This window comes from Aspergillus saccharolyticus, assembly GCF_003184585.1.
Source record: "Aspergillus saccharolyticus JOP 1030-1 unplaced genomic scaffold BP01scaffold_6, whole genome shotgun sequence".
NCBI classification, from domain to species: domain Eukaryota; kingdom Fungi; phylum Ascomycota; class Eurotiomycetes; order Eurotiales; family Aspergillaceae; genus Aspergillus; species Aspergillus saccharolyticus.
In genome coordinates, this window is record NW_020290616.1 from 707996 (window position 1) to 723117 (window position 15122).

Sequence of the window (15122 nt, forward strand, 5' to 3'; positions counted from 1 at the left end):
TAAAGTTCTGTCAATCCCGATTCCCCGACTTACGGTGACAGCAGACAGACGGCTTTTTTGCCCTTCCCCGGTTTCATTGTCTACTGTCAACGGCAGATGATTATGCTTCAGGATGCCCTTTGATTCCAAGAGCACTCCGTATAATTTCATTTTCTCTCTCTCTTTTTTTTTTTTTTTTTTTTTTTTTTTTTTTTTTTTTTTTTTTTTTTTTTTTTTTTTCACTTCGGATGCACGCAGCGACTACCTACCAATGTCCCTCTCTCCACCCACTGGCCTATGGATGGAACGGAGGATGCAGGAATTATCGGTCAGGCGGGTCGTGGGTCGCAATCAGAACAATAATGAATAATATGGATTATGGAACCCATGATAGACCACCTCCGTGCGGAATACCTGACGCCCAAATCAGGTTCCCTTTCTTTCGCCTGCTGGTGCTCGCCTCGCACTGCTGGCCCGCAGCAGCCAGAGTAATCTTCTACTCTTATTAGCCCATGCCCAGGTGGTTAGTGTCAGGCTTTTCTTGTTGTTTCTCCTTTTTCTGCCCGCTGCTGCTTCTGAATCCCTGGGTTGGATCTCTCCCATCCAGTTCAGTCACGGTGTCTTGCTGGGAAAACTTGCTCGCCCCTCCCCGCAAGTCGGATGCTGCTCTTGAGCGCCTCCATCTCGTCCACCGTGCTTCTAGTACTGTGGACGAGTGTCTTAGCGTCTGGCGACTCGTGTCCCTGAAACTTCCGTTCTTCCCCCTTATTGTCTCTTATCGTCATAGTGTTTCAATTTTTTTTCTATATATCGTTTTTTCTACCCCTCACCACTACTAACTTTCGCCTCACCTGTCTCCGTGATCTCGCGTTACTTTACCTCCCAACCCACCCCCTCCCACCCACACATACATACACAGACACATACACGCAAGCTCCATGGGTAACTGTGGACCGAGCCCGTCTGCAATTGCATCATGGAGCATTCGAATTACGCAGAGATCGATGAGTCTCAGTACCGCCAGGAGGTTCTCCAACTGCCCTCCGAGGAAGCCGAGACGGCGCAGGAGCAGAGATTAATCGACGAAGCCCGCCAACTAGGCCTGAACGTCCCAGAGGTTGAGCTGGTCGCATCGTTGACCGCGTCCATCGCTTCGGGGATGGTGGACTTGTCCTCGTCGTCACCCATCATATCGTCCACCCGAACCTCCACCGACCGCAACTCCGCGTACGATATCACCTCCTCCCACCAAACCCCCTCCATCGATCTCCTCGGTTCGTCTCTCTCCGAATTCACTGTGTCCTCCGAACCCATGCACAATGGTAGTGCTCGTTCGATCGCCTCACTGTCCACCCGACCGACATCTTATAGCTCATGTGAGGGGAGACTGATCCCGGGGATAGATACGAATCTGGCCGCGGGGGCGCCGGGCAACCGCCATTCGATGATCAGCGTGATCCCAAGCGACAAGAAAGAGCGACGCAAATCGACCCTGAAGTCAGCCATGGAGAAGATCCATTTTCGCAAGAAGCGGTCGCCGTCTGCAGTGCTTCTTCCACCCGCCGCGCAGCTAACAATCGCTAAAGGCAGCAAGGGTCTTGAGCAAGTTCTAGTGGACTCAAAGTCGTCGGAGTCGCCAGAAGCCCGATCGTCCGGCGAAGGAAGCGGAGTGCTGCGGATTGAGATCCCGACATTCGATCATGAGTCGCTGCAACGAAGTCAGAACGACGAGCAGCTGCGTCAGATGCGCGAGCGTCAGGTGGCGGAGCTGAATCGACACAACATGTTCCAGGATGCCTTCACAATGCGCCTTCGCCAGACCCAGCAGTCTATTGTTGCCGACCGGCTGGCGGCCAATAAAAGTCTTGAGGCGCGGAAACGCGAGAAAGTACGTCAGCCTCTTCGCTTCAATAAGCATTTCCTATACTAACATGACCAAAGAATATCAACGATGCTGCTCGAATGGAAGAACGTCAGCTGACAATCGAAATGGATCAGATGCGGGAGTTTGAACGCGCGAAGATGAATTCACGAACTCGCATCAAGCATATGGAGGGGTATTTTAACAATTCCAGCCCTCCTCCCTCGCCAGGAGGGTCAGTGTCGGGGCCGGAGACCACCCCCGCCCGGAAATTCACCGCGCAACACAAGGCGCAATTAGCGCAGGAATACCACGATCACAAATCCATGGATCAGTTACACGAAGCTAAGATCAAGGTGCTCCGTGATCGACAGGAACTTCGACTGCAGGAGGCGATCGCCCGCATGGACCGAGAATTGGACGAGATGATCGACAAACATGCTTTAGAATTTGCGCACATGCAGCAGACCCACCAGCAGGAAGAGATGGCTATTCTTCAGGCATTCGAAGCGAAGAAGGCCCGATTGACCCACCGGTGGAATCTGGAAGAAGCGATTCTGCGAGCAAAGCTGCGGACGCAACACGGCAAGGTATACGGCCCCTTGCCTCCCCTGTCCTTCCGCGACCCAAACTACGAGACGCGCGATTCGGCCATCTGTGTGGCCGAGCAGACCGGAGCTGCCAGCGCTTGATGATGAGGAGGTGCACCCGGACGACGAAGAGAAGGGGACAGGTGCTTTGATTATGATGTGATGTCTACGTGATACCCTTTCCTTTATTTCCCCATTCTCGGAACTCCTCATGCATATATGCAGCCCCTAATGTGTCATATTCGGCTTCGAATGCCGACCCCTATATCTTGTAATTATTATTCCCATCCGTTTCCTTGCGATTCTTGCTGGGTTGAGTTGACAGCGGCTTCATGCATACACCATAGCGGATTTACGTTGCCTGCATGTGCATAGCGTTTAGATTTGGTGCTCCGGCACCCAGAATCGGCCATTCAAATAGACTCATCTCCTTATGGTTACTGCGATCGTGGAGGTGGGAATACATTAAATGACCTAGGACGTGATATTGAACTTGAATAGGTATCAGATATGAGTTGCACGCAAGCAGACTGCGCGAATAGCGAGGTATCACACCTCCGAGGCCGTCTCCGACGCAACCTCCGAGACCGAAGCAGGAGGTTTCGCGTCGGATGCATGTTTTCTCAACCGGTCCAGCAAAGTTTCCAGTCTCCCATTCCCACCTGTCAGCACCGCCTCCATCAACTTATCTCTCCCACTATCTCCCATCACCACCGCCCTCTCCACCATGCCAGTATTCGAAATCTTGAACCGACCGACTCGGCCATCCTCCCACTCCACGCGCACATACACCGCTTCCAACGCGGTGGCCCCCAACGCGACAATCCCTAGGTCATTCTTGACAATTCTCGTCTCCTGATTCCCCTCGGCCAAAACGTCCCTTTCCCAGACCCCATCCTCCTCCTCACCGTACCCGGTAGCACCGGCGCCTTCTGCTTCCCGTCGAACCACGCCCAACCTCTCCCTCAAATACCGGACCCCGTCACACCGTAGATGCCAGACGACCAACTGCCGGCGCACCTCGCGCACAAACCCGCTGAGATTCTGCGGCCGGACCTTATGCTTCCACGGCTTCAGCTGCGCTCTTTCTGCTTCTTCTTCTTCTTCTGTTCCTTGTACAACATCTCCCCCCTCCCCTTCCCCAGTCGCGCTCCCCTTCGCCCGCGGCAAATACACCCGCTCCAAAGTCCCAAGATCCACCACCGCGGGGATCGTATGCCGATGCACATACAGCACTTTCTGCGGCTTCTTCGTCTGCCCTGCATCCCCAGTCACGGGCATTGGGGGCTGCACCTTCCGCAGCAGAATGTAGTACGGTTTCGTGTACCTCCCGTCCTTCGCGCAGATGTCGATGCGTACTCCCAGCAGGTTCCTGGCTTCAGCCGTCGGCGACGGGTCCGTGAAGGGAAAGGCGGTGGTGGAGAAGGCGATGCGGTGGTGGTTGAGGTCGGCGTGGAGGGAGGAGGCGTGCAGGAGCGGGGAGAGGTCGGCCCATTGTTTCGGGGTTCTGATGGGCTGCGAGGGGGAGGATTCTTGGTGGCGCTTCGCCAGGCGTTGAAGAGGCCGGGAGGAGAGGAGGCTGGTGGTGAGGGTGCGACGGCGGTGGTGGAGGGCTCGGACTGTTTGTTGTTAGTCTGGTGGGTTTTTGGAGGGGGGAGAGCTTGGACGGACGTTCTGCGCGGATGGTGGAGATTTCGGAGTCGAGGGCTTCGGCCTGTTCTTCTGTTGTGAGGGATGGTGGGGTTGACATTCTGGGTGGGTGGTTGTGCTGCGGTTGATGGTCTGGGGTCTGGATGGTCTGGATGGTCTGGATGGTAGTGATGTAGAAGGCAGCAGAAGAGTGGACTGTGTATGCAGTGTTTGTTGACGAAGCTGGGGCCGCAGTCACGTGAGGATCTGTTATCTGCAGCTCCACCGGTTCGGAACCATGGAGTCAATAATTGCCCAAAGAAGTGTCTAATAGACGCGCTGTTGTGAAGAAGGGAGATGTGGCCAGACACGTATAGGTATGCAAATGGAAGATACTTAGTCCTACATGAATGCTTCTCATTGAGAGTTGGTTTCTCTTTTACCACCACCTTTCATCCACTGTAGATGCCTGCGTGTTAATTCAATCTCCTTCTGCATCACTCAACTCATACCTTGACTTTTGACCTTGACGTGAATCCTTCGTCAAGAACACCCAATCATCGGCCCGCGCATATCCACCTGGATCCAGCCAAGGCCAAACAAGGGGGGATTGAGGCCAGCTTGCAATCTGTCTGTCTATCGGAACCTGCACCGCACGCTTTTTCTCTCGACTTCCCAGCTCCACCACGTCGAATGGATGCATCATTCCAACCCCGACGACCCATTATTTCCTGTCCCTCCTTTAATTTCTTCCTCTTCTCCTTCCCACAGTCCTTCTCTTCATGTCCCTTTAGCGGACCCTTCTTCTCAATCTTCTTCTGATCGACCCCGTCTTTCCTCCGAGGTGGAACTTCGTTCTCTAGCATGCTTTACGAAGAAGAATAACCTAGACCCTCGTTACACAGACCACGCCTCCGATCATCCCGGAGATCCCGCTTTTCTGTCTTCTTCTTTCCCCTCCGGCCACGAGTCCGACACCGACTCTCTCGAAGCCTACAACCAATCTCCCCTCCACTCGCCACGACTGCTCTCGTCCCACCGTGGCCGTGCCCAGATGAAGCGTAAAGGCCGCACGGTCACCAAACGTCGCTCCAAGCCATCGTTGACCATATCGACGAGCCAGAACGGCTACGCGAGCGAGGGCATGGATTCCTCCATTGAGATGCGGAAGAGGGAAACCTCCGTTGAGTCGTCTGCTGGCCGGGCCAACCGTCTCATGGCGCGCCCGAGCTTCAGTCTCGACCACGATCCTCCCATCACCCCGCAGACCCCCGCCATGACGACCACCTCCTTTGCCAACCTACCGGCGAGCGATCGGCGCAACTTCATGCTGTTATGTGTGCTCTACTTCCTGCAGGGGATCCCCATGGGCCTGGCAACCGGGTCGGTCCCCTTCCTGCTGAAGCCTTACCTGTCGTACGGCCAGATCGGCATTTTCTCGCTCGCCTCGTACCCTTACTCGCTCAAACTCCTGTGGAGTCCGATCGTCGATGCGATCTGGAGCCGCCGGTTCGGTCGACGGAAGAGTTGGATCACACCGGTGCAGGTCATCGCGGGGCTGGCCATGATCTACTTGGGCGGGCGCATCGACGAGATGATGGAGGCGGCGGGCGCCAACGGGGGCGCCGGCGTGTGGAAGTTTACGTATTGGTGGTTTCTGCTGGTGTTCTTCTGTGCGACCCAGGACATCGCCGTGGACGGCTGGGCCATCACGCTCATGTCGCCGCCCAACATCTCTTACGCGTCGACGGCGCAGACGGTTGGTCTCACGGCGGGCCACTTCTTGTCGTACACGGTGTTCCTGGCCTTCAACTCCGAGGACTTTGCCAACCGGTGGTTCCGCAGCACTCCGGCCTCCGGGGGTCTGCTGTCTCTCGGCACGTACCTGGTGTTCTGGGGGTGGGCGTACATCGTCGTGACCACTCTTTTGGCCCTGATGAAGAAGGAAGACCGGACGCACGAGCGCGACAGCATCCGTGATGTGTATCGCAGTATGTGGAATGTGCTGAAGCTCAAAAATATCCACACGATTATTTTGGTTCATTTGATCGCCAAGATCGGCTTCCAGGCCAACGACGGTGTGACCAGCCTGAAGCTGCTGGACAAGGGGTTCGGCCAGGACAACATGGCCCTGGTCGTGCTAATTGACTTTCCCTTTGAGATCGGACTGGGCTACTATGCAGGCAAGTGGTCGACCGAATACACGCCGATGCGCCTGTGGTGCTGGGCATTCATGGGGCGGCTGGCGGCGGCGGTTCTGGCCCAGCTGACGGTGATGATTTTTCCGGCGGGCGAGGCGGTGCCGTTTTGGTATTTGTTGACGGTGATCGGCGAGCACATCTTTTCGACCTTTATGAACACGGTCATGTTTGTCGCGGTGTCGGCGTTCCATGCGCGCATCGCCGACCCGAGCATCGGAGGGACGTACATGACCATGCTAGCGACGTAAGTGCTGTCTGTCTATTCTCCCCGGGTGGGGGTCACGCTAACACTCGTCAGGGTCTCGAATCTGGGCGGGACATTCCCACGGTACTTTATTCTGAAGCTGGTGGACATGTTCACCGAGGCGACGTGCGTGCCGCCGACGGTGGTGCCGAGCGCAGAGGCGCTCAAGGGCGAGCTGGTTACACAGCCATTTTCGTGTGCGCTGGAGCCCGACCGCAATCGGTGTGTCCATGGGGGCGGCACCTGCAACGTGATCCATGACGGCTACTACACGACGAACATTCTGTGCGTGCTGATTGGCGTGGTGACGTTTGTGTTTTTCATCAAGCCGGCGGTGTTGAAACTGCAGGGGTTACCCTTGCGAGCATGGCGATTAAGCCCCGGGCGACAGTAGATGCTCTGGGTACAAGAGGGTGTGAAGTACCTCGGTGTAGCTACTAGTCTAGGTTTGGATGTATTAATAGAATCACGGTTGCATCAGTGACTGCGGGACCAGGAATCAAGAGAGGGTGTGTGTGATTCGCAGTGGAGGGGAGTGGTGTGTCGGAGAAGTGCATTAGTGGGGAGTTCCCCTTTCTCCACAGCAGCCAGCCTGGAAATTGAGCCCTCGTGTACCGAGTTATCAAAGTATAAGCCTATATAAGGATCAGCCTGGACCCTGACGATCCCCCGCCCCTGAATTCTTTCACTGTGTGTCTCCTCGTTGTCCCTGATTTATTTCGTACACAGTACCATCCAGGCTACCCCCAGCGGTTGCACCAGGTGTCCTTCCCCCGTCGCAATGCATTTCCCCTCCTCCTCCACGGTCCCTCTTTTCTGGATCATCTCGTCGACCCTTGCCCTACCGTCTTCCACCTACTCCCAGCTGGATACCCGGGATGTCCTCCGGCCTCGAAATGTAAGCCCTAGAAATCATCCACATCAACTTGGCCCTCCCTTTGACATCTATCTATCTGCACATCCCCTCCACCACCCCTTAAGAATCTGCAGCGAAACCTAATATCCTCCTTCCAGTGGGACTTTCGCCTCTTCAGCGCAGGCTGCGACCCCAATACCACCTCCCTCGACGTCTCGCTGTGGCACCGGCAGGGCGTGTCGGCGACGGGGGGCTGCGCGACGCTAGAGACGAGTGTGAATCTCACGCAGGTGGAGACGTTCTCGTGGAAGAGTCCGGGGGCCAGCCAGTACGATCTGTGTTTGTACGGGGCGGGGTGCGCGACGAAGGGCGGCGAGGGGGCGGGGACGGTTCAGGTGGTGCGCAGTGGGTGGGAGGTTTGTCAGGCGTATATGGGGTGGAGGGGGTGGGGGGTTGTTGCGCATGGGGGGGAGTGCTAGGATGGTGTTTTATCATGAAAGGTACTGGATGGGATGTGCATGGAGGGAGGTTGACTTTAATCGTGGCGCACTCTGTCACATACATTCGGATAGTGGTGGGTTGCACCTCACTGAAACCACTTTCTACACATACATACATCCATCCCAGCCTCACCTCACACCCAGTGAAACAGTTGTTATCCTTGTATCTGGTGAACAGCATTCAGCAGCAACAACCGCGCATACCCGCGATGCAACCGCCCCGTCCACCCCGGGATAACCTTCTGGTCCTCCCCTTCCGCCGCAACCACCTCGTAATCATGCGCCGACGCGAACCGCACATCCACTACCCACTCTTCCCCCGGGGGCCCGTCTCCTCCTGCCTCGGCCGCAGCCCCCACCAAGTACGGCTCGGAAACACTCCATTCATGCCGCCCCCCACTCATCAACCGGTACGGATACCGCCAGCGCCCCGCAAGATACTCGAAGAACTCGCGCGGTGCGTCGGGCATGGTCCAGGAGACGAGGAGACCATGGGAGGAGGAGGAGGAGGAGGAGTCGGGGGCGCGTTCGACCGTCAAGACCCCGTTGATGAGTTCGCGTTTGCGTTGGCGGTCCGGGGCAGCAGGATGCCCGAATCCCTCAATCGACAGACCGCGGTCGCCCGGCTGGAAGGTGCCCGTGCGGAGCAGACCGACGAGTTTGGCTTCCGTGGTCAGGATGGGGCTGGTGAGGAAGACGACGGCCCAGGCTTTGCGGAGGGATGGCTGGGAGGCGTCGAATTGGGTTTCGGGACCGTCGCGGTGGGAATCTGCTGCTGCTGCTGCTGCTTGTTGTAGTGTCTTTCGGGCGGTGCGCAGCAGCGCCGCCACCGGCACGCGGGCCTGGTAGATGTCGACCGCGGCGCAGCGCTGGGTCGCGGGGTGGGCGGGGGTCAGCAGCGCGGGGCTGTGGCTGGCTGGGCCGGGGGGTACCGCGGGGTATTGGGTTTCGAGATGGAGGAGACCCCGGTGGATGGTGAAGGTGAGGAGAGCGGGTGGGGTGAGGAGATACAAGAGACGGGGGGTGGGCATGATGGTGCTGCCACTGGGCTTAGGTTGAGTAGTGTTTGTTAGTTGTTAATTCAGTGGTGGTGAGAATCTTCCATTGAGGTGGTGGAGGCTGGCAATGGCGTGTTGATGCTTAAGAGTGTTTGTTATCCCATCGACTGGGAATATAAGACGGAGGCCATTGCGCTCCGAATCCCGTCTTCCCTCGGGGGATTCGGCGAGTTTGGCCCTAGTCTCTTGTTCATTAGCTTATAGTACCTCGTCAGTATACCTATATTACTGGGTAGTAACTCCTTATCATAAGGAAGATATGACCTGGTAGATGAATGGCAAGTTTAAGGCATTTTTGAGCCAATCCACTTTTCCAAATGAACTGCGTTGTATTGTATAGTGACTCGTAGTAAAAAGTCAGAAGTAGTAAAAAAGTAGCTTAACTCCACTGTTAACCCCGCCAGCCAAACTCCACTCCATCCCGGCTCTAACTTTTTTCAACCTCCCCCACAAACCTACCTACCTGCCTACACAACAACCACCACCACCTCTACAAACTCAATCAAGCGATTCAAAATGTCCACCTCCCTAGACGAGATTTTCGGCTCCTCTCCGCCGCATCAACCCGCCCCCCACCCTCAACCCCACCACGAACCCTCCGACCTCCCCTCCCTCCGTCGCCAACACGTCACCGCCGGCTACCGCGACGGCCTCGCCGCCTCCAAATCCACCCAAGTCCAAGCCGGCTTCGACGCGGGCTTTCCGGTGGGCGCGCAGCTCGGCATGCGCGTGGGCACGGTGCTGGGGGTCCTGGAGGGTGCGATCCGCGGGCTGGAGGGGAACCACAATACCAGTCGGAAGAAGACTGCGGCTGCTACTGCTGCGGCGGCGGTGAGCAAAGGCGGGGCTACTTCCGCGAGAACCGGGACTTCGTCCTCCAAGGACCGCGCCAGAACTGCTATCGGGTTCGAAGAGGGTGCGGGAGAGTCTGGCGCTGCTGCTACCGAGAATCCTTCCAACAAGGAAGCAAGAACAACAACAACAACAACAACAACAACACCATTGCAGGCCAAACGCGCGGAGCTACTGCGTCTGTATCAGCAGGCAGTGCGGGAGTTGGATGTGCGCAAGGTGTTTGAGGGGGTGGTCGCTACGGATGAGGGGGATGCGACTGCCGGTGGGGAGGGGGAGAGGGAAATGCCGGAGACGAAATTGGCGAGGAAGGCTGAGGAGGTGGTGGCGGCTTGGGAGCGGAGGGTGCAGGTGGCGCTCTGGGAGGAGAACATGGATGCGTTGGAGGTCAAGGAACAGGAAGGGGAGGCGGAGTCGAGCTGAGGGGGGGGTAAGTGGATGGAGGTGGCAACTCCTACTCCCCCTTGGGGAGGTTTTTCTTATCGGCGCTGTGGACATGGCATGTTGGCTTCGAGGATTGCTTCCTGCTCGCTGTTGGAGGGGTTGTGTCGACGTGGGGGATAGGGACGGGTTGTTGACCTTCCCTGCGATGCAGTTCATGCCAGGAGGAGAGGAGGATCGGTCTCCCAGCGCGCTGCATCCGCGGGAATCACTGCAGTGTCAAACCTGCATGCGACATGCAGAGCGGACAGACAGTCCCAGCAGCATCCCATCCACGAGCGGGGCATGCCGGAGCCATACAGCAGCACTAACAAGCGCGCCAGGGTCTAGTGTTCTGTACGCTATACTGTCCCTGTCGCTTGCTGGCGTTGCACTCAGCTGCACAACCCGACAGCCCATCCAGGCGGGAACCGGCCAGATCAGGCTGTCGGGCCTGTGCGGAGATCCCATGGAATGATTCAACGTTTCCTCTCAGACCAGCGACATTCATCGGACAAGTGAAGCGTTAGACTAGACAAGAGAAAGATTGCGGACATCAAATCAGCCCTCACTGGCCGCAGTCCGACCACAATCCCCAAGTTGCACCATCTTGTCTCACAACAGGGATATATCCCTGGATGAGGGATTCCGTTTACTAGCACTAGCAAAACTCCCGGATTTTTGCCTTGGTCCAGACTCTATCCACACCTCAGATAAGTTTCAGCCGCGTTGGATCGTGAAATTCCCCATCTCCAAGGTCGCATTGCCTCAGCGAAAGTCCAGCTCGGAACTACCCCACACATTCCAGGCCCGGAAAATTCGGCACCTGGTATGCACGACCTGTATTTGTTTGTTTTGATTTACGCGACTATGGCAGCAGTGGACATAACAGAGAATATTCTTGGGCCGTGAATCGCTAGACCGCTGATTGTATTGCTTTTATAGACATCGAGATGGTAGGAAATTGATGGGAAGACAAGGGTCAGATCAAGGAGTGACAGGTGTAGACACCAGGGGAGATATGTGTAAGGAGTGTGGCAGTGACAATGAGAAAAGAAACACCGAGACTACGGCTTGGTAGTGAAAGACTGTGCCAGTGTGGCCGACCGTAAATATGAAAGAGTATGCATGAGACAGGTCAAACAGATGATATATCATCACAGTGCATGCATCGGGGAGACCGACGAGCCTGTTTCCATCCCTATAGGGCTCGTTATCATCGGGTGACATGGAGATCCCGTCAAGATCATCCTTCCAGTCATAAACAGCTCAGACTGTTCATCTGAGCCTCATCAGTAGTATCATAAGACATTAAGTTATTTGTAGGGGCTTGGTCGCTCAACGCCCCGTCGAAATATTATCGCACGCAAAACAAAGTACCACCCACCCATCATCACCTGGGTCGGCGTGGTCTCGGCGGAGGAAGGTCGCCATGACATCCCAGCACGCGCAACGACTCCCACACCCGTTTATAGAGGGGGGGTCGTGCGAGCGTCAGACTGTGGTGAATGGCTTTATCAGATCGGTCCTCCCGACAGAGAGTACAGAACTTTTCGGCCTCAGTCAAGCCCTTTGGGCACGAGTCCGATCTCTGCCTCCGTCGGGACTTGGCTTGCATGGCAGCTGCCGTCGTGCGGTCAATGTCGATGTTGGCCGCCCCATTGCTGTTGCGTCGAGAGCGCGGTTGAACAAGCGAGGTCGTCGAGGGCGCCACCAGCCGCAGGGTCTGCTGCGCGGTGGGCCGCAGGATGTCCTTGGAGCGGGACCGAATCAGATCTCGCATCGGTGAAGGACACAGTAACTCTGGCGGCCGGTCTGGAGTTGAGGGAAACCTTTCCAACTCAGATGCCTGCGTGTTGCTGAGCTTGGGAGCGGATTTGGCGACACGAAGATGCACTCTACTTCGGACCTTCTTCAAAGTGTCCATAGGCTTGCGAGACAAGGACTTGGGGTCATTAGACTCGTTATCCGAGTCGGACTCCCAGACTGATTGCTCGTGCTGGCAGACCATCCCGGCCGGCGAGGTTGCTGGCCGCTTGGGGATGGGGTGCCGCTCAACCGATGGCGACGATGGCCCTGGGCTCGGCACCGGGCTCGGACGATCATTCGCGGATATGAACATGGCCTGGTCAAAGTGCGACACATGCGGCTCTTTTGTCACGGGGTTGTACCAGCACGGAGGAGAGATCATGGACGGGGCGATTGGAGGTCGAATCGCTGGCGGTGGCCCTTTTCGACCAGGCTTATTGCTCCGGTTACGGACGCCCCCGGGCAGTGACGGCAATGGCTTCCCACGATTTGATGCGGCGTCGTGGCTGCTTACTCTTTGCATGACCAGGGTCTCAGTTGATGCGTTGGATGGGCCTCCGGGCGCTTTCAATTGCCGCGTCGGGGTGGAGGGCTCCGTGACCAGCGTTGTCTGCGATAGGGTGGCAGGCGTGGCTGAAGCTGGATATACTTGGCGTCTGGGACTGGGCGGCGCTTGTTGGTTGAGCAAAGAGTGATAGTCTGGCCCGGAAGAGATAGTTTCGCGGTTGGTAAGGGCGGAATAATTGGAAGAGAAAGAACTGCTCGGCGTCAAATCGGGCGTCGCGTCCGTTTGTCCTGAGCTAAAAGATGCTTGATCGTAACTTGCGAACTGGCCTCCCCAGGGTTGATTGGCAGCGATCTGGCGGAGACTCAATTGATGCTCCAGCTCAACAACCGACAGAGTCGATCGGTTGACGTTGGACCGTAGCCTCGTAGTATCCCCACGCGACGTCACTGTGCCAGGACCACCTTTGTTGTTGTGTAAAGAGGCAAGCATCAAATACTGACTGGCTTCGTCACTGTGCCTAACATTGCGACTTCCCGGCCGCCCAGGGCCCCAAGGGCCACCCTCTGCTAGAGTGTGCTCCAGGTAGAAGGGATCTGGGTTGGATTCGTCAACGATGCCAGGGCAACGGATAGGATAAAAGGACGAAGCCCGCTTTTTGGGGTGTGATTCAGGACCAAGGGCAATTGGAGGTTTGTTGCGGCAGCTGTAAGAGGCGTTCACGTCGCCGGGCATTCGAGAGTATCTGTTAGCCATGGGCTATGGTTCTGTAGTATAGCGTAAGTTCTGTGGTTGTACATTCAGGCATGCAAAGTGTTCATCATAGGCATCAGACAGAGACGGGGCTGTTTCGTAATGCGGTTCAAAAGAGAGACATGGAAAACAAAACGAAGGAATAAGATGGGACTGTAGTTAGAGGAATGGCCAGGGCCAAGGGGGGGGGGGGAGAGAGAGAATATGTTTATACAATCCTCTCCAAAAATAACAAGCTCGCCTTGCCCAACCAACCTAGGGCATATCCAACCAGTGCAACGGTGGCTAGGCCGGGGAGGAGCTCAGACGCATGCCAATGCCCAGTGGTGTAAACAAAGCTCCAACGTTCCGTGGGAACGACGCCACTGACCTATCAGACCTTACATCTTCCTGTCCTTTGGTAGGGATGAAGATGTGCAGCAAGGCAGGCCGCCCTTCGACGCAGGAGCAAGGGAGGCGCGGAATCCCGATCCGCAACTTAGTCGACGCGGGGTCTGGTCAGACCTCTGGCATTATATGATTAATATGTAACTTTTTGGTCATTCTCTTCTTATCAAGCTTCCTTGTTGTGCGCATATGCTCGAAAGAGGAAGAGTATCAGCGTCTCGGGTGGTTTGGTGGTTTGGTGTGCATATCCCCTTAGGGTTTTTTCAACGAGGGCCCCAACCACTGGGCCATTTTCGTGCTGCGAGTATCACTGCAGTAGTTGTTGATAGAACAATAAAGGTCCGCAGTCCCTGCAATTTACCGAGGTTTTATCGGTGATGTGAGTGTACGAGGCCGGGGCCAGGCCCTTGTCATAAGGTTTGTTGAGTTCAGTTTCGCGAACAGAGATGCTGCGGCACAGACAGTGATTGCAATCATCTGCCCGCAGGATGAATTGAGGCACAAACGATCCAGAAGTCCTTCTGATGCGGGGATCGCAGGATAGAGCCTAGCAGAAGGCGGGCAAATGTGAGAGATCCAAACCCATCCGAGACGCTGGGACGCAGGCAGGCCACTGATTAAGTTAGTGCCGCAGTGATACGTCGATCCTGCCGTTGATCTTCTTCTTGTTCCTTTTACTTCTTTCTACTCCCTCGGTTGCAAGTCATCAATCGTCCCTTCCCAGCATCCCCTCTTGATCCCTTGTCAATCCAGCCCTTCTACTTCATCCAAGCACAATGTCCCGGTTGAGCCGATCGGATCAAGCGTGAAAGTCTGAAGGCTTTCGTCATCGAATTTCTGATCTCCCCAGTCATTGTACGGATCTCAGTTCTTGTTTCCCATATTTCGGAAGAAATTGTAGAAAAGTCTCCGCTTGTCCCGCATTCCAGAATATCATTTTCCCCGGTTGCCATGATACCGAAGGCTCGCAGTGGGGTTTAGTGAACTGCTTCGAAATCTGTCTGCCTACCTTCGAGCACCATCCCTATCGTGGTCTGGTCCATCACTGAAGATTCGCTCCTCTTCCTTCTAACCTCCGACTTTGGGCCCATCACCTTGGGATTCTCCTTCAGTGAATCCTTGCTGGCAACCTCTGTCATCCAGACCCAAGGCTGGAGGAGGAGGAGGAGGAGGAGGAGGAGGACTCTCCCTGTTCGAGCTTTCTCGCTCGCCCGCCATCCAGAACTAGATGTCGCTTTGGCTTTCGAATTACGAAAGTAATAGGATGGGATTTTTCCATAAAGGGATTATCGTCTTCGCTTGTCCTAAATGCGGTCCGTAAACGTTCCATTGTAATAATAGCCATTATGCCTTGAATGAATGTAATCAAGGTCACCCCTGATGGACCTGAAATGCATGTCCTTGAAGATTTTCCGTGGAATATATATATTCTATATATATATATATACCATTCCATCCACGATGCTCTTTGTCACCAG

At 55.7% G+C, this 15122-nt stretch overlaps 8 protein-coding genes across 8 annotated transcripts; 5 read left to right on the forward strand and 3 right to left on the reverse strand.

Annotated features, from left to right (window-relative positions):
• Positions 1–237: 237 nt before the first annotated feature.
• On the forward strand, positions 238–900 carry BP01DRAFT_354363 (uncharacterized protein). The gene has a single exon (XM_025574403.1). The coding sequence runs from the start codon at positions 492–494 to the stop codon at positions 816–818; it is 327 nt and encodes a 108-aa protein (XP_025433807.1). The 5' UTR covers positions 238–491; the 3' UTR covers positions 819–900.
• BP01DRAFT_198592 (uncharacterized protein) lies at positions 770–2736 on the forward strand. The gene is made up of 2 exons (XM_025571007.1): positions 770–1867; positions 1921–2736. Exons 1-2 carry the CDS (start codon positions 956–958, stop codon positions 2530–2532), a joined length of 1524 nt encoding a protein of 507 aa, XP_025433808.1. The 5' UTR covers positions 770–955; the 3' UTR covers positions 2533–2736.
• A 133-nt stretch (positions 2737–2869) lies between these two features.
• Positions 2870–4239, reverse strand: BP01DRAFT_389730 (uncharacterized protein). Its single transcript, XM_025577941.1, has 2 exons — positions 4102–4239; positions 2870–4049 (listed from the first exon to the last, which is right to left on the reverse strand). The coding sequence occupies exons 1-2, from the start codon at positions 4178–4180 to the stop codon at positions 2980–2982; spliced, it is 1149 nt and encodes a 382-aa protein (XP_025433809.1). The 5' UTR covers positions 4181–4239; the 3' UTR covers positions 2870–2979.
• An 874-nt stretch (positions 4240–5113) lies between these two features.
• BP01DRAFT_291035 (SD08430p) lies at positions 5114–6898 on the forward strand (the record flags this gene model as incomplete). Its single annotated transcript, XM_025571631.1, has 2 exons — positions 5114–6504; positions 6559–6898. The coding sequence occupies 2 exons, from the start codon at positions 5114–5116 to the stop codon at positions 6896–6898; spliced, it is 1731 nt and encodes a 576-aa protein (XP_025433810.1).
• Positions 6899–7125: 227 nt separating this feature from the next.
• On the forward strand, positions 7126–7839 carry BP01DRAFT_389732 (uncharacterized protein; the record flags this gene model as incomplete). Its single annotated transcript, XM_025577942.1, has 2 exons — positions 7126–7402; positions 7519–7839. The coding sequence occupies exons 1-2, from the start codon at positions 7286–7288 to the stop codon at positions 7837–7839; spliced, it is 438 nt and encodes a 145-aa protein (XP_025433811.1). The 5' UTR covers positions 7126–7285.
• Positions 7840–7881: 42 nt separating this feature from the next.
• On the reverse strand, positions 7882–8981 carry BP01DRAFT_354369 (uncharacterized protein). Its single transcript, XM_025574404.1, has one exon. The coding sequence runs from the start codon at positions 8889–8891 to the stop codon at positions 8016–8018; it is 876 nt and encodes a 291-aa protein (XP_025433812.1). The 5' UTR covers positions 8892–8981; the 3' UTR covers positions 7882–8015.
• Positions 8982–9368: 387 nt separating this feature from the next.
• BP01DRAFT_198636 (Yae1 family protein) lies at positions 9369–10311 on the forward strand. Its single transcript, XM_025571008.1, has one exon. The coding sequence runs from the start codon at positions 9435–9437 to the stop codon at positions 10191–10193; it is 759 nt and encodes a 252-aa protein (XP_025433813.1). The 5' UTR covers positions 9369–9434; the 3' UTR covers positions 10194–10311.
• Positions 10312–11111: 800 nt separating this feature from the next.
• Positions 11112–13405, reverse strand: BP01DRAFT_354370 (uncharacterized protein). Its single transcript, XM_025574405.1, has one exon. The coding sequence runs from the start codon at positions 13258–13260 to the stop codon at positions 11584–11586; it is 1677 nt and encodes a 558-aa protein (XP_025433814.1). The 5' UTR covers positions 13261–13405; the 3' UTR covers positions 11112–11583.
• Between the last annotated feature and the right edge of the window lie 1717 nt (positions 13406–15122).

What these genes read in the sequence shown, in the direction of transcription:
- BP01DRAFT_198636 (XM_025571008.1), top strand. Translation starts at nt 9,435, where the DNA reads ATGTCCACCTCCCTAGACGAGATTTTCGGCTCCTCTCCGCCGCATCAA.
- BP01DRAFT_389730 (XM_025577941.1), bottom strand. Translation starts at nt 4,180, where the DNA reads ATGTCAACCCCACCATCCCTCACAACAGAAGAACAGGCCGAAGCCCTC. An exon ending in CTCCACCATCCGCGCAGAAC is followed by an intron (nt 4,050 to 4,101) that starts GTCCGTCCAAGC and finishes AACAACAAACAG; the next exon opens with TCCGAGCCCTCCACCACCGC.
- BP01DRAFT_198592 (XM_025571007.1), top strand. Translation starts at nt 956, where the DNA reads ATGGAGCATTCGAATTACGCAGAGATCGATGAGTCTCAGTACCGCCAG. An exon ending in AGGCGCGGAAACGCGAGAAA is followed by an intron (nt 1,868 to 1,920) that starts GTACGTCAGCCT and finishes ACATGACCAAAG; the next exon opens with AATATCAACGATGCTGCTCG.
- BP01DRAFT_354369 (XM_025574404.1), bottom strand. Translation starts at nt 8,891, where the DNA reads ATGCCCACCCCCCGTCTCTTGTATCTCCTCACCCCACCCGCTCTCCTC.
- BP01DRAFT_354370 (XM_025574405.1), bottom strand. Translation starts at nt 13,260, where the DNA reads ATGGCTAACAGATACTCTCGAATGCCCGGCGACGTGAACGCCTCTTAC.
- BP01DRAFT_354363 (XM_025574403.1), top strand. Translation starts at nt 492, where the DNA reads ATGCCCAGGTGGTTAGTGTCAGGCTTTTCTTGTTGTTTCTCCTTTTTC.